The following is a 24,067-nucleotide window of genomic DNA, read 5'->3' on the forward strand; positions in this document are numbered from 1 at the left end:
GTTTTAGCTTTAACTATTACATTTCAATAACGCAATAAAAATTGAGTCATATTTTAATTTTACCATTAAAAACACCTAATACTTAAATTGTATTAAAAATATATAAATATATTAATAATATATTGTGACCTACAGTGGTCTATATTTTGCCTTGTCTATACGAAATATATCAACAAGTAGTCACCACAACAGATATTGAGTGTTGATAAATTTTAATTACAAAACAAACTGGACAAGAAAACAATAAATAAGACTCAGTCAAAAAGTAAAGGAATAACAAGCAAATTCTGAATATTTGAACGTTAACAAGGGAAAAATATTGACATGGTAATTACAGGTTGAATGACGCTGGCTGTTCCCTGCCTTTTCAAAAAATATAACTTTTGCGGCAAAATGTATAAAAGTAATAAAGTAAAAAATAAAATAATATATTTGAGCTTGCATTGAGATATTTCCAAAAAAAAGATGATGCTGTTGCTATACATTGCTATTTTTACATAAAGTCAGTGCTATATTTTTCTCTACTAACAGGATAAAAAAAACTATCAGGAAACAAAGTTTATTTACAAGTTCTTGTGGCTTGAATGATGTAAGGTTGTCATAGTTATCAGTCTAATATAAACACCAGACAAAAGCAGATATTTGTTACATTGCGAGGAAGCATTTTAAAAAGCTGTATCAATTAAAAAAAACACACACAAAAAACATTTTAAGCTGGAAAAGAGAACCCGTACTGTAAAAATTGGCTCCACATACAGGTACAGTGAGTTTATTTTTCTTCCCAAAAAACTGAAAAACCCACCAAAAGATGAAGGTAATTTCCGTGTTTCAATTTAGTTCAAACTCTTAATCTTTATTATGTTTGGCATTAGTTTATAGTGAAAGGCAGTTGAAAGCAGGAAGTACGTTTTATGTGAATTATTTATTTTACTAATGAAACATGTTTTGGACATGCTTTCTGCAATCAAGATCCCGTGGTATGAGTAAGAAAGTAGAAAAGTGGATGTTGGAAAAGATGACTATGGTGTAGCAGACAGTAGCCGATTTGTGGTTGTCACCTAGAGAAAATAGATAACATGTTAAAAAAGCAACACATCCTTGACATAAACATTAGGTATCATCAATTTCTAAAGCACTTTCACTACCGAAAGCAACACTATCAAAATAAAATTGGAAAACAGACAAAAATTGCATCTGCAGCAGACCCAATGTCACCCACAGTGTGCATAATAATAAAAAAATACACATGAATCTAAAATACATGCAGAGATACATGTTGCTCAAAGAAGAAATGCTACTACCTATCAAAGTGTGGCGTTAATTGTTGGAGTGTGTATAGTCTTTGAGACAGCAGCTCCAGTCCTGCCACCTGCAGTTAGCACCTGGAGCTGCACCCGGTACATGCTGTCAGCCTGGAGTCTATCAATGGTGATGAAACGTTCAGACTGTATGGAGTAAAACAAAAAAATACTCAATAGATGCTGAAGTTTAATGCATAAAAAAACAACATAAAATGTTAAAGGTAAATCTTGGATATAGAGAAATGATTAATGCTAAGACCTTACTTAACCTTGTGTTAATGTAAATGTCCCAACTTGTATTTATTGTTTCTTTGGAATAGAACCACTGGTTGGTTATTTTAAATCAGGGCTGGAAACATTATTTGTTCACTTCAGCTTCTGACAAATGAACTATTTGAAACATTTGTTTCTCGACACTTTAATATTTCCACTTTAACATGTTCTTTAATCTTTTTATGTAATGATTTTGTGCTTATAATTTTGTGCTTATGTTTTCCCTTTGCTGTCTTGTAAAACACCTTACATTATGAATTGTTTCACATAAATAAGCTTGTCTTTCCTTGCCTTACCGATGCAATTGTTTGTGTCTGGGAGATAGGAGCATCTTCATGCCTTCCTGTTGTGGGACTGAGCTCAGATTGTAGACTCCATGTAAACTGGAAGCCCTCAACAGCTGCTGAGTCCATTGCATGATGTGACATCCTCCACTGAAACGTTGTGAGCAAGCTGCCATTAACTTGTTGAAAGTCTGCAGTCAGCCGTTCTGGACGCAGTACCACCTTTCTCCCTGCCAGAGGGCGCTCTGATACAAAAAAAGAAGGTAACATTTCTTCAGTTTGTCTTCATTACACTGGTTTAAATTAGTTCTCAGCAATTGAAGAATTATTATCACAAATATTTAATATCATCTCTACATTCAACTCTTGATTACTTAGTTTAACCATAAAATAAAAGGTCAGTGGTACATCTGTGCATCTGTACTCAGCTTTTCTTACCCTGTTTGTTGCAAGGCAAGGCTTTGTCTCCTCTGACCCTAATGGATGAGCAAGTTGGGGTTGTAACCCAAGCAACAGCCTCTGCTCCTGGATCTGCCACCATTGCCACTGAGACCCTGTACTTGCATGAAAATTGCAGACCTTTGATAGTGTGATGAGTACCCTGCAAAAAAAGGGGAGAAGAATGTCATTAAAAAAATCATCATTGTTTAGCATGTATCAACAACTTTTATTAAAACTCATTTCCCAAAGATGCTTGAAATCCTTCATATCTTCGCTACTTACTGTCTCAGCACCTGTCTACTGCAAAGCACATGTTCACTCCAATATAAAATAAACACTTTCGACACACTCTGGCAAATTCACATGGCAACAAATGTTGTAACTGTTTAAGAAATCCTGGAATTTTGTTCTGTAAACTCAGCAAATTGCACACAGCAGTTTTATATGACATGTCTTGGATGAAATGTTACGCCTCTGGCTCAACGTTGGCTCAATGGAGGGAGTCTAGTTTTGAGCAAAAATGAACAACCAACATACTTTATAACAGCTTATAAGACTTGTGAAGTTTAACCCTTAGACTGCCTTGCAAAGGCATACATACTGAACTGTTACACGAAACCCCATTGTATTTTATTGGAATTCTGCATAGTAAAGCAACATAAAGTAGCACAACATTGTAAGGTGGAATGAAACGTTAGAGAACATAAGTGAATAAAAATCTTCATGAAGTAACAATAGCTTTGAATATCTCACAGAGAACTTTTCAATTCATTTTCTGAAAGTACAGCATAACATGGCATATTATAACTCTGGACAGCTATTCATCACAAACTTTATTCTTTTGAAAGAGTGAAAAGAAGAAAGCCATTGTTGAAGGAAAGCCATAGTAAGTGTCATGGCAAACATATGAAAGAAGGTGGTCTGGTCTGATTGGACCAAAACTAGATTTTTTGGCCAACATGCAAAACACTGTGTGGTGGAAAACTAACATAACACATCCCTCTAAACACATGATTCCCACAGTGGCAGTGGTGGCATGCAGCAGGGTACTAGACATACAGTTAGAGCTATAATTCAATTACATGTGTTAAAATGTATAAATTCAATTGAGAATCTGTGGCACACATAAACACTGATGGTTATCAAAAGCCTTCTATTATTCTCCTTCTACTTCATCATTATGTGATACTTAGTGTTTGTCTATAATCTGGAATTGTAATAAAATTCATTGGGGTTTGTTGGTGTAACAAACCTCAATGTAATGCCAGCAACTTCAATAATTCTGCACACATTTTTCTGTTTTATTTCAGCACAAAGCTTTTTGTTTGCTACTTTAAAATCACGTTGCTTTACCCCTGCAACAAGAAGTCAAAGCATATGGTACAGACAGGATTTTAAAGCAAAAATAAGAAAAATCTATACACCACTTTATGCAGAAACAATGTATACCTCCACTGTTGTTGTTCTGTCTGGGCTTGTGACATTTGTAGTGCAGGTATGTGGATGCCACCTGAGAATGTAAGGACCTCTGTGTCTCTGCCTTGCTGCAACATAGAAAAAAGTACATAAAGAAATGGGTTCTCAGTTCAAACCAAGGTAAATTTTTTCAGTTCACTGCTTCACGCCGACTCACCATGATGAGACCACTTCCAGAACACCTTCACCTGCAGCTGACTGTGGTGAAAATGAGGGGCAGCGACCTCCAGTCGCAAATTTTCAGAGGGGTTTGGAAGCATATCCACGTGAGCCAGACGGGAAGACTCAGGAGGTTTATGAGAGGAAGGTGAGGAGGATGCTTGAGAGGGAGAGGAGGGCAGGGACAAGGATGACGAGGACAAGGGGAGCTCGTTGGAGAAATCTTCACCTTTGAAATAGTAGAAATAGTTTTTAAAGTTTCAGTTTGCTGAACTGAACAGAGACACATTTACTTTATAACAGACGCATAACCTTTATTTTATTGTTGTTTCAAATTAAATCAGTCCAAAGTTTTCCGGTTTGGAGGTCAGTTATGGTTACTAAATTATTTTTATTAGCAAAATGTCAGAATAATGAGAGAGAGAAAAAATGTTTATTACTTTCTTCAAAAACAATTGGAGAAAGTATGTATGAGAAAAATACAGAACACCATAAAGAAATAAAATGTTGGCTTTCAAAGTATGAAACCTGCTAAACAGCACATGGAATTCATAAGAGATTTATTCGAGAAACAGAACAAAACTGTAAAAGGAGAGCGGTTTCATTACACCTTCTGTTAATCTAGCGATACTGATTGGCTTTAAGCGACCCTCATTAGCACGGCGTACTAGGCAGGTACATGGAGTGTATCTGTTGCAAACACAACTGGATTATAAATAGCAGTAGGTTCCATGTAAAAATGCTGGTACGTGGTTTGATACTTAAGTTGCAGCTGGCTTTAACTCTCAGCTGGGCTGCCCAACAGGTCAACAATAAACACTGCTGTTGCTTGGACCATCATAAAGTTTGGCTTATTTTCCCTGCACTCCGTGTTTCTGTGCATTTCAACACTGCAGCTGCCTGAACAAAGAACATGCTGACAGTCAGCAAAACGCAGCAGCTCTGAACCAACAGGAAAATCATTAATTCAATAATGTATACCTTGGCAAACTAGTGAGTTCAGGGGACTGCCTTAAATCACGAGTATGCTGATGTCATGACAGGTTAAACATGTGTTCAAATTAAGTATGTGATAATTATAATTTGGGTTACATGATGGTGATGCTTATAGGTGAAGGTATGTGAGAAAAAAACAAAACAAAACCTTTTCATTAGTTACCGTTCACACTTACATTTAAGGAGGAAATGTATATATTGTGTTTTACAAAAGTATTCTCAATACATGCGCATGGTTTGATCTAAGCCAACATTGAGCTAAGATAAACCTATTTAGAGTTCCAAGTGTTACCCAGCCTTTGGATCAATAAACAAATTTGTAAACTTGTAAAAAAAATAATAAAATACTCCTACAACTTAAAAGCTATTGTTACTATTTTTTAAATGAAAAAAAAAATATATATATATATATATATATAAAACCTTTATAGAAAATGTTCTATCATCTGACCAGAGATAATGCTATGTTAAGCTGAAGGTATGCTAATACTTATTTTATTAGCACCTTTCAATAAAGGCCCAATTATTTATAGAATGCATGACCAATAGCTGTCCTGTCAACAGATTCTCCCACCTGAGCTGCACACCTCTGCAGCCCCTCTAGAGTAGCCATGGAACTCTTGGTTGCGTCTCTTTGTAGAGCTCTCCTTGTCTGAGCTGTTAATTTAAGTAGCCGTAACTTTCTCAGTTTTCAGTTGAGCCATATTCCTGTCATTTCAGATGATTGTTTTGTGAGGCGTTAAAAACTTGAATTATTTTTTTAGAACCTAACCCTTTAAATATCGCTAACATTTTCTGTCTCGTCTGTGTTCCTTTAGGATGCTATTTGTTCTGACATAAACACACCAGGCCTTCAAAAGACAGTTGGATACAAACAATTAAATTACACACAGGTGGACTCCAATTATACAGCTGCTGAAGACAATTGTCTGAACTGCCTTTTATTTAAAAGTATTAAAGTAATGGATGTCCATTACAAATGCAAGTCAAACCATTTAGGTTTCGATTTGTTCAAAAAACTGTGAAATTTGTACCTTTTTTTTCTTATATCTCACAACAATGTACAAATTTGTGTTGTTCCATCAGTAAAGCCCCAATAAGATGCAGTGATGTTTGCAGGTCATAGGACATATTGTGGAAAAGTTCAAGAAATCTGAATAAAAATGATCTACTTGACTGCTAAGCCCCAGTTTGAGGGAAAGTTAATAACTTTCCTTTACCTTCATGAATGATAGTTGTGAAAAAAAGCTGAGCTCTGTGACTCTTCAGCCTCTTTTGTCCCCAGTAGGCCACCGTCTGGACAGACAGGACATAGGGAGAGGCAGGCAGTAGTCCCTGCAGCCACAGCTCGGTTTGCGCCTGTAACATATTGAAACAAGGAAACACAGCTTAAAGAAGCAGGTTCTTTTTTTTTTTGGATCTGTTGTCCAGACCAGACCTCAAGCACCTCCTTGCCAATAACAACACTGTTATTATCATTCTGAGAATTGTCTGTCTTATTTGTGAGCAACAGGCCAAATCTGTTCTGTATTAGCTTGCTGTTTGACTGACAGCTAATTAACAGGCTTTTAGTCATTAATCGTAATTTTTCTGTGCGTATCTGATCGAGTCACAACAAAGACATGCTTGAGGACAAGTTTGGGAGTTTTTACATGTGTGTTAACATGGGAGAGAGAAGCATGAAAATAAGTCAAACGCAGAAACATTTCACTACACTCAAGATAGACAAAACATATGGCTTGTCCAGCTGCAAATGTGAATGCGCATGAATTGTAAAATTAAGCAGCAAAAGCCAAGATTTCTGTTTCAGCCCATAATCTCAATGGACATTATACAAGAAATATGTTAAAAGCTTAGACAGACGGGGTTTTTTTCGTTGCCACATGTAATCATTGCATGTGAAGTCCCCCGTTTAAACATTACATTTAAAACCAAATTTCCCTCAAATTCTGCAAAAATTAAAAAAATTAAAGCAAAAAAAAATATCTATCAAATATGTTTTCAAGATTGCAACACATCTTATACAAGGAAGTGGTGGTTTTTTAGTTTCCTACCTGTTGTGATGCTGTTTGTGTGTGTCTACATGGAAGGAAACACTAGTTAGGGGGTCCCATTTAAATTCCAGACTTCCCAGCCATGCAGAACAGAAGACCAGACTGCAGATAAATGGCTCCGCCAGGCAGAGTCTGGGATCCCCATTTCTACTTAGAGTAGCTGGGTCCATATGAACATGTCTGCAGGCAACCTCTATATTTTAGGGGTAAATTTAGAGGAAATGTTATATTCACCCTCTCATTCAGCTATTCGGACTCATGATGCAGTGGACTCTCTTCCATTTTTTTGTTACTTTTAATGATTCCCCACTGTTGTTTCCATGAGAATAGCAATAAACATCAATTTCTTGAAAAATATGATTAATTGTTTTATTATTCTATCATTCAATGATGGATTAGTTATTTTATATTTACGTTTTTATATGCATCAAGAGCATTATTTGTGGGCGTGGGGTTTTAACTGCAGTGGCATGCAGGCAATACTAAAGCTGCCTCAAAGCTGTGTGTTGATGATGATTAAAGGCATTTTGGTGCTGGGCTTAACTGCATTGCAAACATATTGCATCACAATCACACCTACAGTACAGTCAGGGTGTGATAAGTGTATCTGAAATAGAGCTGCTTTGTATTTACTCTTGGAAATACTGAATTTATTTATTTTGCTTTGTTTATTGCAAAACAACAAAACAACTACATCAGCGTCTTGGTCTCATCCCTGTCATAACAGGAAATGCTATAAAAGCAAGAGTATGTCAATCAACGTCAAAACATCTCTCACTTCCACAGATCAAATCTTAAAATTTAAAACTGTAATAGTAATGAAAGACCGCAGTAAATTATACAGCCAACACTAATGGCCTCATCCTGACTGAATGGCACACAGCCAGTGCATTTCTAGATGCTCTGAATTAAATTTGTAATCCAAGTGCAAGAAGTTCATTTGTCTCTGTAGCCAAAAGCAGTCAGGCCTGATTAAAGGCCAGTCCTGACAGATGTGCACGTTATCAGAGCAACTTTAACAGAGTCCCTGAAGTTCATTATGACCTTCATGGAATCAACAAATAACTGAAACATAAAGTCCATCAAAGCTTCAGTATATATAAAACAACTTTTAGGGTAAAAATATATAATTAATTTATGCATTTTGGACTTCTCACAAAAAAAAAAAAACAAGCAAAACATGCAAAGGCTAAAATATCAATAAATATAATTTTAAATCAACATTAACTATATGTATTACAGGAGCAGGTTTTGTCCCAGATGCCTCATCACTACTTTTTATTTAAATCTAGATCCTGTGTGAAGATCATCCATCTATCCAACACCCACAGGGCAGCTGCTCAATGAGGACATTGACGCCGTTATAATCCTGACATTGCTGTCAGAATATTGTTACTTTGAAAGATGTACCTGCACAGAACTGTGGTGCATGTGAAGAGTTTAGAGAAACTGCTCTGCATAGCAGCTGCCTACTGAAGCATAAGGAGGTATTTCTGTGCATGGATTTAAAGAGCCAGTAAAACTCCTCATGCGCAGCTATAGATCCTGTGGATGTAGAGTATGTGTGTTTTGCACTGTAGACAGTAAAAGGGATAAAATAATTGATTAATTTTAAGAGCAACAATGTTTTTATTATATTAATTTTATTAATCAGGGAAAAGTATTCGGCAATTCAGCACCCAATCGGAAAAAAAGAAAATAATCGACACTTTCCTACATAGCAAAACAGGAGTATTTCCTGCATAAAGACTGGCTTTCTTATGTGGGTTAATTTGGAAGAAACTACCTGTGTTAAAATAACAACATACACTGAAAAAAGAAAACAGGTGATGCAACTTAAATATATTGCGTTAGCTTGTTACGAGTAATCAAATTAAGAGTATCCAAGTAAATATATTATGTTTATTAAGTTGTCATGTTAAACCAGTGGTTAAACTAGGGGATCGATGAGTCGGATCACGTTACATTGCTTAGCTAATCAGTGCTGATTGAAGGAGCTCCACTCTCAGCATGGACTTGAGCTTGTGTCTTCAGCAAAACTCACCGTTTTTACCAAATTCTATAGTCTAAATCTGCTCCTTATTCGCATCTTTTCAGGGTTGCTACTGCCTCCAGTGGCGTGGGGGTGGTAACACAGCTAATATAATTACATTACTAAATCAGAATACCGCAAAGTATTTTGTGTGTCGGCAGGAGGCGTGGGGGAGGGATAAGAAGGGTTCGGTGAATGCGCATATGAAACTTGGGGGTTCGGTACCTCAAAAAAGGTTAAGAACCACTGTGTTAAACAAATGTAAACATAGTAAATTTGAACAAACTTAATTTGACCACATGTAACAAAATAAAATTGCTTTAAGCTGCAGCTCCATTCTCTTATTTCAGTGTATCATAATATTCCAAACATACTAACGGGAATATCAGTAGAAAAATCAATATATATATTTTTTTAGCATAATGTAATTAAGTAAATGTTCTTACCCCACGGGTCAGGGTGCTGCTGCTCTCCTTTTTACTCTGTTCTTGTAAGTGCATCGATTGCATGTGCTTGCTGATGTGCTCTGGGTGCGGTTGTGCTTGTACTGTGTGTTTATGAGCTGCGCCTGCGTGTCGGGACATCCAGGTAATTCTGTAGTTGTGAACAGGCAGGTCTCCCTCTCTGGGGGGCTCCCAGCGTAATAGCACCGCCACTGAGGGCCTACTTCCTGTTAACCTGCAGAAGGAAAGCTGCAAGTCAGGCAACATCATGAGAGAAACCAACTCATTATAAATAAAGCAGCAGGAATTTCCTGGGAGTCGGATGTAGAAGTGGGAGTAACACAGTTTCAGGGTTGTGTTTACCAACCCAATTTACTTTCAGCATGTATGCTAAAGGCACCACACATTACATCATGTTGAGTAAAAGCTACAATTTAAGTCATCACCTCTGTTATTAAATGCTGATTCAAGATGTGGCCTAAACTCGATGTGACCTTTATTTCATAACATTAAAATGAAAATGACACCAGAGTGTGTAATTGAACGAAGATGAACTATAATTTACTTGCAGGCACAAGCACTATTAATCCTCCTGACCACAGTTTATGAGCAATTGACCAATCTGCACTACTTAAAAAGCGCTATTTCAATCTATCCAGTAATCTAGGATCTTTTGATATTTTCACATACCTTTCTGTGAACTCAGGTGTTGGCTGTGAATCTGCCCACTCTAGAGTCTGATTGCTAACTCTGATGTTTGTTGGAGGCTCAGGAGGGGATGGGTCTACAAATAAAGAGAGAAAGAGAAAGACAGAAAACTTGAGAAACATGTCAGCATCCTCATTGGCATCAGTGAACAAGATTTTTTATTGGTCATCCTAAAAAAACATAATTTAAGAAATACTTAGCAAAATTATCAATAATCCACAATTACTGACATGTAATATTTGATCTAAAATAAATGTGAATGAAGTAGTTTTTAAATGTAGGTTTATGTAAATGTGTGAGATGAAACTGCTTCAAAGGGGGAAGACAAGACAAAATACCATTCAAATAAAACAGATGTATTGATCTGTATTGAAATAACTAACTACCAACTGAGCAATAATTAAAAAGTTAAAACAGCTGTGAGTTTATCTTTCTACCTTGTCTAGAGATGAAGATGTTGAAGCTGAAGTGACACTACAGTATTTTATACCTGATTTTACCCCTTATGAGGGAAAAGTCAGCAGGATACAATAATCTGTTTGTGTGAGGGTGTGAGAAGGAAGCAGACCCAACCAGATTTTAATCTCAGTCAAATTAACATGATTGAATTCATGTCAGCATGTGTGTCAAATTTTGGAGCCGTTTCCAAGACCATGATTTTTTAAACAGACCAACATCACCATTGTAACACCACTCATTATGGAGAAGGATATAGAAAGATTCAAGAAAAACATTTTTTTTCTTGGAATAATTTTGTTTCTTTCAAAAAAAAAAAGACATGTGTATACTTGTCTTTTGTAAGATGGCTGTCATTTTCTTTTTAAAAAAAGGTTTTGTTGGGGGAGGGGGAAGACATGCGGCAAATGTCACCAGGCCAGGAATTGAACCTGTGACTACTGTCACGACAACGGAGGCCTCCTTACGTGGGTTGTGCTTTGCTCCTGCGCCACCACAGCACCCTGGCTGTAATTTTCTATCAGAAACAAATTTCTGATATGATTTAAGTTTATATCTAATAATCTTATAATTACACTTGGGCTCATCTGTGTACATTTTTCTACTCTGAATAAATATACTCAAATCAAAATTGTTTTTTTAGATTTCAATCTAAGGCTACCATTTATTGACATTTATTGACCAATTTACCAGAAGATGTAAAATGGAGCAAAGTATTTGCTGGTAAACTAACATGAAGGCAAGCAAATTAGCGTTTTTTCAGGTGATCTATTGCTAAATTTCAAGGCCTGTAATTTGTTAGGTATTAGAGTACAAACGTTGAATTTTAAAATACTTTATCTTTATAACCAAACACAGCAGGCTTTTGACCAACTTGTCTCATATCTCAGTTTTATCAGTGCAGCACAGTGAGCAAGAGATTTCCTTAAAATGTTCTCAAAGGGTAAAAGGTTAAGTCTTATCTGATTCAACAAAGTCAATTTAATTTATATCATCAAAGGTGAGAGATCCTGGAGAAGCCTAATACTATTTGTGGTAGCTTTAAAAACCAGAAACAACTGCCACTGCACAATGTTTGCCTCAAATATGAAATCCTGGGGTCAACAGTCTTTCAATGCTGACTCTGTATCTCATTAGGCCCCAGAGCCCAAGATGCTGTATTTGATTAAAACTACAAAATGTATCTGATTAGGACTACATCCCCACAGCAGGCCTCCCACAGGCCTGGGGCCGGGCTCGGCTGACCCAAATGCACAGATCAAAGTTAGAGCAACATAGTGGGAGCTGACAGATCTGGACTGATTGTGCATGTATGTGTATATTTTGTGTTTGTGTGTGTGTGCGCGTGTGCGTGTGCGTGTGTGTGTGTGTGTGTGTGCGTGTGTGTGTGTGTGTGTGTGTGTGTGTCTTAGTGCCAGAACTTTCAAAACTATACAGAAAAACAGGCCTGAGTTCCTCATTTCTCATTGAAGATAATTTACTGTTGTTTTAAGAAATGAAGATATTAGAAAACATTTTCTGTTCCAGACATTCTGTAATAATCAAAGTTGACAGATTCTGCTAATCTAATATACCAACATGAACTCTGAGAAGGTTTTTAAACTCAGACTCTCCCACTTGGTTAGCATCAGGACGCAGTGGAGGGACTGCGATTGTCCCGATTTCTGCCAGCTTCCTGACATATGACCCTTGATCTCCAGCCCCTGGCTAACAACACAAATCAGCAAGAAACACAAGAGTCTGACAGCGATCAGATTATACTTTGTATGTTTTTAACCTTTAACCCTACCCCTCAAAGTATCCTTGAATAAGAAAATGCAGCTACATTTGAGCTCGTATGTCATTAGAAATACTGATAAATTTTTTTGAGTAAGTATAACTGCAGCTGTTTATTTGTTGTACATCTGAACACATTCTGCTCTACAATATTTGTTTATGTTTTTATTAAAGGTTGAATAGTAGGCAAGCAATTTCTTATACAGATGCAAAAAGAAATCTAGTCAATTTTCAGCTTGATTAGAGTGACTTGTGAACAAACCTGAGGATTATTTTCCAATCACTGAACATAAGCAGCTATACGGGTCATCAGGTTTTGCTTATAACACTCTTCTAGCTGGACACTGTTACTGAGTGAAAAGAAGTCAAAGTAAGGTGTTTAAAATAAACTCAGAGAAAGCTGAGATTTGTAAGAGTTGTCATGGACACGTCTGTCGCTTATTCAAGTTGAAAGGGCAAGAGAGACAGAGGACGAAAATTTTAAGATCTTTTATGACCTCATAGTCATAAAACTTGCTGGATGTGGAAATCTACATTCTAAATAAGATTTCCTCAGACTCCCTGGCGAATACAGACACAGGCTGCTATTTCAGTAATTCAGGCTCCACTAACTACATTAAGCTTTAAAGAAAGATGCTGCAAAAAAGAAAATGTCAACTCCTTTATTTGTGCCACTTATGAAATAAATGTTTCTGCATGTGATACAACTAATCAATGATCACATGCAGCAAGAAGAATTGAAAAAATATGTTGCTTTTATACTATATTTCTGAAATAGACATGAGAATCAGCTAAAATCTGACAAGGGGGTATAGACTACAAAAACTGGACGACAGAATTTGGATGGCAAAAGTCTGATGAGTGCCTAACCCTAAAAAAAAAAAAAACAAGCTTAGTACATGCTTCTCTCTTACGTGGCATTCATGACTCAGAAATATGTACCAGTAATTTTAGAGAAAGTTATGAAACTTAATATTTTAGCCTGAAGGTTTGTTTAAAACCAAGTCATTTAAATGGAAACCAAATGCACAAGTTTTATCAGAAGTTTTGTAAAAATAGATCAGACAATGGAGTGGAATGGAGCTATTAAAATGTGATAGCCTGGAGCAGATTATGTCAATGCAGTGAAGTGGACACCTTGTGTCCAGAGGTTATCCGTCCTGGACGCTACCAACTACAGTCCAACACAAACATCAGAGCTGTTCTTATACCACTTTCTTCTCTCTCTGCCTCCTTTCCTGTTTGATTACTGTAAATGAAGTAATGGTACCACAAAATCTTACTTTACAAAATTATGTCTGCCCAGTAGTCCTACAAAATAACTGACATTATGTTTGTGAATTGATGCAGATTATAGTAACACCTTTTACTTTTAATGTAATTTGCAAAGATTTTAGCAGGTTGAGTTTTTTATTAATTGAATGGAAAAAGAAACATTTGAAAAAAAAACAAAAAAAAAACACAAATGCAAAGATTAGTACAGTTGAAACCACATTTCTGCACATTATTTGAAAATAAATTATTTTATATCGCTGTCTGACAATAAACCAGACTAAACCTTTCCTGTCAAATTTATTTTTATTTGTTACATTTGACAAAATTAAACAAATTAATTCAAAACAAGTAATTGGGGGCGAGGGGTTATTTACCACAATTAGTGAAAGCCCACATGATGATGTCATGGCTTTGTAAGATTCTGGGTACGTTGTTTGAGGTCATTTTTGATAAACTGAGGCAGACCTGTGCAGACCAAAGCAGCACCTCAAAAATTCTTCTTACATGTGGGGCATCATAAAAGGATAAACTCAAATAAATTTTTCTAGCAAGTTCAAAGGTTAAAGGAAACATCTGACTATGTAAATCATGAATTAAAGTTACTCTACTGAAAATATTTGATCACAATAAAGTACTAGCTAGAGATTTTAAGAAAGCATATTGTATTCAAAACTGCAATAATTAGTTTACTTTATATAAACGAGCCAAGAAATGAAGGTCAGACTTTGTAGCAAATCAGACCCTGGTACAAATTCTTCTTGTGAAATTAAATATTAGATCTTACATACAGTTGGTGACCGAAAAAAAAGTGTCTACAAGCTATCTTGTATTTGTATAATTAGATGCTCAAATTCCACATGCTCATTAAAATAAATTCACAAAGTGCATAAATCGGATCCGGGTATGTGCATTATGATTTAGTAACTTAACCCAACCCGGGGTTCTTGTTAGCTTTTTTTGCTAGTATGTTTTTGTTGCTAAGATTCATGTGCTCTGTGTGTGCATGCATGTAAAAACATGCATAGAGATTGTAGAAGCCTGAATTTAAAGTTTCTTAGGCCATCAGGAAAATTAAGTTTATGCTTCCTATGGCGGTTTAAGTTTATTAGGATAAAAATGTACAGGTTAGAATATATACAGAATTGCAATTAAGTTAAAAACTTATGAATGATGATTTGTAATATAAGACATTATACTAAGTAATTATACTCTCTGGTAATTATGCAATTGCTTATTAGACAGCTATTGAGGTTTGGGGTGTGGTGATACAGGAGTGAGTCGTGCAGTTGGAGAGGAGCCACACAGTATTTTGACCTCATTCTCATTATTCTTTTACTCTGTATTGTTTTTGTGGATAATTTATGTCTGCATGGTTTCTATTTTTGAAGTAAAAAGTTGAACCTTATCAAGAGGATGCAGTCTTGATTTTTTTTGTCATCAAGTGCATAGCAAGGGGAAATATGGAGAGTGTCAAGCTTATGGCTTCATTAGTTTGGAAACTACAAACAGAACAAAAATTGGATAAATTACATTATAACCTCATCGAGTCCAGTAATATCAAGCATATGTCTCAAACCATTGTCAGAGTTTTTAGACACTGTGGAAATTATTAGCTGTGATGCATTTAATGAAAAGGAAAAAATAAATCTCGACTTTTCAGCACCTGATCTGCTGATCATTGATCATCAATAAAGAGAACCTTGCCAATTTCTGATCTCTGGCTAATTTATTGGTAGATCTTTATCACTTTGGAAAGCTGCAGAAATTTATTTTCCTTTTCCGAGTACTTGGGCCAATAATTATAAGTACAGAGCATGTTCCCAGGTATTATGCTATAAGTCAACAATGTAAGAAACACCAGTGAAACAAAAAAACTAAATATATAAGTGTGCAGGCTGGCTGAAATGAAGTGCAAAGGGAGTTTTCATTTTCACTTTGAGGGATTGCTGCAAACCAGCACCTATTAACCGTCCAGTGTCGTTAAACACTCGTTTAGAAGGAGTGATTGCTGCAAAAATCAGTAACTCAATGTAATCGGCTGGATTTTCTTAGATAGTAAACATTTTACATTATAATACAATAAACGGAACTGTCGATATAATTGGATTTAATTAACTGTCTTGAATAATTTTGTGTGAATCAGAACTATATAAATAAACTTAACTGAATTAAATTCATCAGTTCAAATCTTTTGCCTGTTGTGATGTCATCAACCAACTACACACAAATGACAATCAGCTTTTATTCTGACTGGGCTGTTTTTCTTAACTTTCTATTTTGGAAAGTCCTGCAGTGAAATCCATACCTCATTACGGTCTTTTTGTGGTTAATGTATATTTACTACTGAAAAAGCATACTACTGCATAGTGCCTTTATAATACATGAGGCTGAAATGCTCCTCTGTTCAGGTTGAAAGACTCATCTCCTGCAAAGGTAAGTCAGCCTCTGAAAATTTTCCATACCAAAGGTCTCATGCATAAAATTCTATTAAAAACAAATGCGAACTCCAGTGAGTTTGCCATTGGCGTTAAATGATATTATACATTGAGAACACCTATGTAAAAGTGTTACGACTCACAGAGGAGATGACCTCACACATCTAAGCAATGCGCATTACAGCCCTTTAAGTAAAGCAAGCTGACTGGTATGCTATTGGGAAGTTTCTCTTTTTTTGAGGAACAAAGATTAGCCTCAAGTTGAATGGAGCATGGAAAATTTCTCCTCAGTGCTCGCAAACACCTCTGCATAATTTCTGATTATAGCTTAACTGATAAGGAACCGGTTTGCTGAGCTATTTCCAACATGATATCCAGTGTTTTGTTTTAAATATGCTCTATTTAGTGCTGGCAGGGGATTCAAACCATGAGCCAATCCTGGCCTGACACCAGTATGATTTAAGACAGCTGAGCATTAGATGAATGACCTCCTACAATGTGTGTGTGTTCAGCTCATCTCTCTGACCCAAACCAGAGATTTCTCTCTGGAAATGAACCAACTGAAGGAGGACATCAGTGTGTGACTTTTTTAACATGTGCAAAAAGCCACACATGAAGATGTATGCATGTTCAGCTTTCTGCCCGTGTTTTATGGACTGTTTGATGGTATTCTACAGCGAATACCTTACGCATTAACTGTGAGTGAAAATGAGAAAAGAGCAGAAAAGGAGGGGAGTGGAAGTGTTACTGAGTTTCCTACAGCTCCAAAGGGAGATTTAATCTCTCTCATAAAGTGACACAAATTGAACACAAGTGTCCGCATTCTGCATCTCGTGACAGGATATCAAAATTTACTGGCAGGAGAAGGAAAACCTTCAGGATTCATCACTGTGAGTGGGACACATACAATAGCTCTCAAAAGGGAACAACTATGTTTTGAGTTTGTTTTATTACCTTTACTGGAGATGTAGTGCTTGCTGGGTGTGGTGAAGCCTCTGCTGCCGTGGCTGTTGATGGCTGCAACCCTGAACTGATACCAACGCTGAGGCCTCAGATCGGATAAAATTACATCCTCAGACAGGGTCTGAAATCACATCACATGAAGAAAACTGCTCAGAAAATGCAGTTTAGAGCAACAATTTAACTTTTCAGATTATTTATCACATCTGTTATTGTTATTACATAGTAGTAGGCATGGGCTAGTTGCTGTATAAAGGTGTGCTAAGGTTTTAACAGGAGACAATTTGACTCTGAATATTTTTCATTATTTCCTCTTTAATTATTTTGCATCTGTAACATAAAATATGGAAGTTAGGACTATGCATGCCTAGAACTGATTAGGAGAGCAATTTTGACCTCACAGAATCATTATAAAGTAAAAAGCATGCATTACTGTCCCTCTGCCGGTTGGACCTTTTTATGACAGCCAGGTAATAGAGCACAAATGAATAGCCAATACATATTAACTTAGATAGTTAAATATTAATAACACATTATTTGGAAAACTGATCATATTTATTTTTAATGTAGACAGGTTTACTTAAAATGGTCTTCTGACCCGAGTTGGTCAATCTTGTAAGCATATAGGTACATGAGCATTTTTTTTTCAGCCAGCTGACCAACAGTGTGTAGCAATAACTGAGGGCAGGGCACCAACAAAACTGTAAACCTTTGAAGTGAACCACTCCAGCACTTTCACTACCAACCCATTAAAATTACTTCAAACCAAAGGAAAGCTATTTTCCCCTAATAATTTTATTTCAGATAAAAAAAAAGACCTTAAGTAAAATTCAGTAATTGTGCTGCCCAGGTCAACACATCTCTAAATACAGTTTCCTTGCAATGAAACATAAAATTCATTACTGCAAGTTTTACTCTATGGCTCGTGTACAGATTGAATTAAGTTGTCCTGCACTGGCAGAAATATAATAAACTAGGGCAAAAATTCAGATAAACGCAGCCAGAATGTCTTAAAATATAAATTAAACCATCTGGTCAAAGTATGGTAAAAACTCACATGTTCTGTCTTTCTGACAGTTTGAATGTAATGACAGTTAAAAGCTGCTCATCCACACTCCATCGCACACACACACTGACACGCGCTGTCATCTATTTAAGTCCATAATGAGCATTCAGTCATTCAGAATCAGCCGGTGGAAAGACTGTGGCTGCCTGTGGTTCCCTTTTAAGTTCTGCTTATTTACCTAACCTCACACGAATGTGCAGTTCACACACACACAGCCATTGACACAAATATACACACACACACGCACGCACGCACACACACACACACACACACACACACACACGCACACACACACACACACACACACACACACACACGGGTTTACCCTGGCAGAGTGGGAGAGACTGGCTGGGGCAAAGAGGTTTAGACAGCAAGGCAGCAGACTGATGAGGTGGAAACAGAGTCTAGCATCCATCTCCATAGCTGGGATGTTTCATCATTTAAGGCAAATTGAGAGTTATGAGGTAAAGATATGTTAGAAATGCTGTGGTGTGTTGCTTCATAGTTAAAGGCACAGGAACCATTTTTTATGTTGAGAATGAGTGCTGGTAGACACATTTTTGCGGCAGTCAGCTCACTTATATTATTAAACTCCCCACCAATGACACTCATTTATTAGAGACAGTTTTGTTACATTACAAATATTTATGTCTCTAAAGCACAAATTATGCACCATTCATCACTTCCCTATTTCTTCTTCTCTCTGTAGCATCATTTCAACAAATCACGGCTTTAATAGAGATGTAGTACTAAGCTGCTTTGTTCGTTACTCACCATGACTACAGTCGCCCATGGAGAGGCGTGGTCCTCACTGGGGTGAATGCCGATGTTCCAGCGGGACTGAAGCATGTAAATAACAGGCTCCATGCTCACATTGAACTTTGAGACCCACGTCACCTTCACATGACCCTCCGGATCTTCCACAAAGCTCATCTCCCTGCGAGGTTTCAAGGGAACACCTGCAACAAAAAGATAAGATAAAGAAAATATTTAAAGAGTTTGCCAATCCTTATTTTATTTTGGTCAAAACAATTAAAACACCATGGGGGGAAAAAAGTAGTTTTGGTTTTTGTGAAGCTATGTCTTTAAATATGACAAAAACAAAAGGATTTTGTAATGTTCTGTTGAATGTGGACAATTGTTGAGACACGTAATATGCAATTATAATGTATTATGCAATTCAACTACATAAACATTATTTCAGAAACACTCCACAACCAACACTTTTTTATAGCTGTAAATTTAGAAATAGAGATGTTATTCAAGTAGGGTTTTTTTCTATTGTTGCAACAGTCAAACTCTAACCACACCTCAGGCAGCTCTGCCTCTGTGGGATCATCTTAGTCTCATCCTAAAAATATTTGGGTATTTGGATGGAAATCAGCCGTACTTTGAACAGGCTTTTTCTTCCCAGTCAGATAAAGATTGATTAAATAAAAAAAGAGAAAAATAAGAAAAATAACAGAGATAAGAATAAATTTAAAAAGATGGAGAAGTAGCTGTAAATCCTAAAATAAACACCCCAAAGTTCTTCAGGGAACTGGGAGGATTTGTATTTACCTTTGTATAAATTGGCTGGAGCTTGACAAGTGTGTCCGCAGCCATTAAAGCAGCACTTTCTGGAGGACGGACAGTCGTGGTCTAATGAGCAGCTCTCGACACAAGCTGCAGCGAATCCTGTGGCTCGCTGAGGCGGGGGGCAGTCTCCCTGCCGGGACGACCTCAAAGATGCCAGAAACTCTCTGCTTGTCACACACTCCGTCTGTTTCTGAAAGAAAGATGCAGCCCAGGAGGTATTATGGTTATTATTATGACCAAAGTTCACACACACTGTGGTTAGAATATGCAGTATCTCAGAATACATACACAAAATATTACACAGGCAAGGTAAATGTTTTTCATGCTATGATTCCGAAATTTATCGCTCACATTTCCCCTTTAAAAGCAAAAGTGTGAGTGTATGTATATTTGTGTGTGTATCTCCGTGTCTGCTCACATGGCTGCAGTTTAGCCAGATGTAAACACAAGCTTTACCTAATGGCTCTGAATTACCCTGTGGTCCTAACCAGCCAGCCAGTCAGTAACACGCTTCAGCTATTGTGATGAAAAACTAATCTATCAGAAAACCGCAGCAACTGGCTCTACAAATAATCATTTAGGGCCACACACACACATGCAAAATACTGGGGAAGCAGTTACACACTCTTCTGTATGTTTGGAGAAGCTCTTTAGATTTGCGACACAAACACACAAGGAAGTTTATACGTCCAGGTTCCCACTATAAAACCATCCTCAGTTTGCCAAGAGATGCATGTTTCTTTTTCTTTCTTTTTTTTTTTGCAAGAGAGACAATGCCACTGAAGTTGCAGAGACTTACCTCACATGACTTTGGAGAGGTCACCTTCCTGGATTCCCATAATTCTTTGCATGGCTGAAGGCACTGTAAATAAAAACAAAAAACAGTATGGGATAATAAAGTTTTACACAACTTGAACTTTTCACATTTTGTCAAATAGTAACCCCATACATTAATATTTTACTTACTTTGATACTTTTGTAACAAACTAACAAAAGAAGTGTATAATTGTGAAGTGGAAGAATGAGAAACAGAACTTTCAGATTTTTATAACTGAAAATCTGTAAAGTGTGGCACGTGTCGATTTTTTTAAATCTAAGCATATGTTTCAATGTAAACAAATCCATTAAAGGTCTGGCTGTATATTTAGGTTTGTTGTCTTGAAGCTGCTTACCACCTTTAATAGACAGTCTTTCAAAATTGTTCTGAATTTAGCTCCATCCTCTCATCAACTCTGACCAGCTATCCTTTAGAAAAAAATCATCCGTACAGCATGATGCTGCCACCACCTTATCCATAGCCATCATTGTGTGTTTACAGTGTTAGGTTTCTGCCTAGCTTACTGCTTTGGTCCAAAAAGTAAGATTTTAGTCAGATCTAATCAGAGCATCTTCTTTCACATGTTTGTTATGCCTGAAGTGTGTTGGGAGAAGTGGAGAATGCAGCACCAAAGCTTTCGTCAAAATAAAAGTATTGTAGCGCTGGTTCTCCTGTACACGAGTAAATTGAACAAACACATATTGAGTCTCACACACTGGTCTGTGAGTTTGATTAAACTATGATCCACTCAGTCAGAGCAAGCATATTGGTCATGAGACGAGTGATGAAGGCAGCTCCACTGCGACCTTGGGGCGATGCATTTTAAATCAGCTGCAGTCATATTGGATTCATTAGGATTAAAGAGTAAACCATTTTAATGTAGTATAAACTGATTTCTTATACTATATCATGTTAAATAAACCATTGATATCTTAATAGGTAGTGAAATCCTAATAACATGACTTATCTTTTGTTTTTAGCACACTTTAAAGGAGAAAATTGGAAGACTATTTTTTATTTCTGAAATTAATTAGATTGTATTATGTTCTGAAACTTATAAAAGTGGAAAGTTATAGATCCAATGGAGATTTTGTTGGATTATCTTACAGAATAAAGTAATATAAGCAGATAAGTGAATCCAAATTAATGACATGCATATTTCTTTTTCTACTCATTAATCTATAAATGTTTAAACGCATTACTACAAAACAAATGTTTTAAATATTCTATTGTCTTTACTTTATGAACCTCAAAATATGTGTATTTATTACATATAATCACTTTACAATTATATATTGAAAAAAAATCTAAAGAGGTAATACATATAGTTTAAAAATTTAGGCAAAAGGTCGATGAATCAAAGTTTTTCCCTTTGATTTTAAATTATTGGCTCCATTGTTTAATTTGCACTATGTTTATGTAGAGAAAATGTCCAAATGCAGAAAGTTAAGTGTTTTATCCTTGTGGCAAAAACAAGTGAAGTCTATTCAGTAATTATGTGGCTTTAGGAGCCTATTGGTTGCACTTGATTCTGTTTAGGTATGGATTAAAGGAGGCGGAACAAGCATCCGTTCCAAGCATTCCAGATATTTTAATTGTCTAAAATCCCAGAAAAACCGTTTAAGTATGTGGTTGTTATGAAAGAAAATCTGAAAATGTTCAAAGACTATGAACACTTTTGCAAAGCACAATCAAGATTGATTCCAGCTGACTGATCAAATTGGCAAAAATAACAAAATGTATAAATTAACAACTGTTCAGTTCTGTTCCGGAAAACGAACTCAAGCATTTCCCAGAACAATTTATCCAAAACAGCAAAAGAATCAAGAAATAAAGAGAAGAAAGGGTCTAATGATGAGGATGAATAAAATGTCATGCAGTTAGAAGATTTCCAGCAGCAGATCTTATAGTATAAGCCAGCAGAACACTACTCCCAAAGCATACTCATCTGGTTTGCCACCTCAGTGAACTGGTGAGTGATGTCTCTCACCAAATTAAAACCAGACAGCATATAAAAACTGCGGTTTCACCCTGAACCTTTTCTCCCCCGCCTCCTTTCTCTCCATGCCTGTCTGTCTCCCTCAGCTTCCTGCTGCGCCTGGCTTCAATCATCTTTCCAGTCCATTCCCTCCCACCGACTCCAGAAGAAGAAACATGATTTAACAAATGATAGAAAAACTTCCTCTTTGTCCATCTATGTGGGTAAACTCTTTAATAGAAGTGTTTAACAAACTCATCGAGGCAGGGCTGCTTAAAAAGGTCTCATCCAGACTCTTGCGGTGGTAGATATTCAGAATGAAATCATGAGGATCAAAGGTTCTCACATGATCTTCTAAGCAAAGTCATTGAAGACATATGTGCTGGGTTTTTACCATTTTGAAAAATTAGGGTACCCCTTCAACACCTCACCATAGAGTCTGATGGTCAGGGGGTTTAACAAATGCAGCATCTACTGTATTTGTAGGAAATACCAACAAGAGGTTCAGCATGAATGCCGCAGAAATAAGTACTTCCTAGTTTATAGTTATGTTTCACCTATATGCATTGATCTCACGATTACCTTTCTGTTGTCTTGGTATTTATGCAGCTGTAGACTCTTTCAATTTTTCTGTCAAAAAACTCAGACATTTTTTAGATTAATCTCAGAAAGAAATTTCCAATATTTTTTTCTGGGAAATTTCAGAGTAGTTTTTTTGGCAGAAATTTACTTAGGGTGATTTATTTACTTATTTTCTGTTTACAATGGCCACTGTCGTAGAAATGTTCCCCAAAAAACTTTTGATAGTAAAATATGTTCTATGATTTGGCTGTAACATATTTGAAGAAGTTCAGGGGGCATAAACATGTTGGAAGACATTTTACACAAAAGATGAAGAGTAAAATATATTATTACATATCTAACTCAATTAATCTTTCTCTAAAGCTATTAGAAAATATGGAGTCTGGATATACAGAAATTACATTCTGATTCTATTAAGATCTTAAGTCTAACTTCACTAAATTAAATAAACTTAGGATACTTTGAATAAATCAATCAAGGCTCACAAACTTTGCATTCAACTCATATTACTGTATAATATAAGTCAGTTTTGTGCTGACTGGTTCTGGCCTACCTAAGATTGCAGGTGATGGCTGCTCCTGACCTCTAAAGTTTGGTTGCCATCCCCCTGTGGGGGTAGATGTTTCTCACATGGATTCTGCTGCATTGTTTCCAGTCTCACCTGGATAACAGATGTGGTAACGTGAGGACCATGTCCTTTCATTTTTCTACACCACCCAACCTTGCCTGCTGTATGAGACGTTATTCAGGAGTTTTGTCAGCAGGTCTGCTGACTCCTGGGTTGCTGACTATCTCATAACCTCTATGACACTCTACAGAGACTGTCACCCTGGGCAGTGGAGGAAATCAATCAATTTTACTCCACAATTCACCTCTGTGCCACAGGTGAAGTCACCCGATAGGAGGCAGTCCTGGATAGCAGCTAAAAATTTAATTAAGAAAAAAACTATCTAAAGCACATACATAGTTAACAATCC

General features: G+C 36.6%; 1 protein-coding gene across 3 annotated transcripts in view; it reads right to left on the reverse strand.

Annotated features, from left to right (window-relative positions):
* Positions 1 to 195: 195 nt before the first annotated feature.
* anos1b (anosmin 1b) overlaps positions 196 to 24,067 on the reverse strand; it is a 49,084-nt gene continuing 25,212 nt past the window's right edge. For 2 of the 3 annotated variants that reach the window (XM_081606109.1, XM_008415171.3), the window contains 13 exons: positions 20,513 to 20,575; positions 19,696 to 19,903; positions 18,910 to 19,094; positions 17,064 to 17,193; positions 10,150 to 10,243; positions 9,463 to 9,694; positions 6,151 to 6,289; positions 3,933 to 4,163; positions 3,749 to 3,843; positions 2,297 to 2,459; positions 1,871 to 2,103; positions 1,302 to 1,445; positions 196 to 1,058 (listed from right to left, as the gene is read on the reverse strand). In XM_081606109.1, the coding sequence (XP_081462235.1) occupies positions 1,305 to 1,445; positions 1,871 to 2,103; positions 2,297 to 2,459; positions 3,749 to 3,843; positions 3,933 to 4,163; positions 6,151 to 6,289; positions 9,463 to 9,694; positions 10,150 to 10,243; positions 17,064 to 17,193; positions 18,910 to 19,094; positions 19,696 to 19,903; positions 20,513 to 20,575 (1,914 nt within the window). In that variant the 3' untranslated portion in view covers positions 196 to 1,058; positions 1,302 to 1,304. Of the gene's footprint in view, positions 1,059 to 1,301; positions 1,446 to 1,870; positions 2,104 to 2,296; positions 2,460 to 3,748; positions 3,844 to 3,932; positions 4,164 to 6,150; positions 6,290 to 9,462; positions 9,695 to 10,149; positions 10,244 to 17,063; positions 17,194 to 18,909; positions 19,095 to 19,695; positions 19,904 to 20,512; positions 20,576 to 20,679; positions 20,830 to 24,067 lie in introns of those variants that run through there. The other variant, XM_081606110.1, reaches the window with a different exon arrangement.

This window comes from Poecilia reticulata, chromosome 4 (genome assembly GCF_904066995.2).
Source record: "Poecilia reticulata chromosome 4, P_reticulata-male-v2, whole genome shotgun sequence".
Taxonomy (NCBI): domain Eukaryota; kingdom Metazoa; phylum Chordata; class Actinopteri; order Cyprinodontiformes; family Poeciliidae; genus Poecilia; species Poecilia reticulata.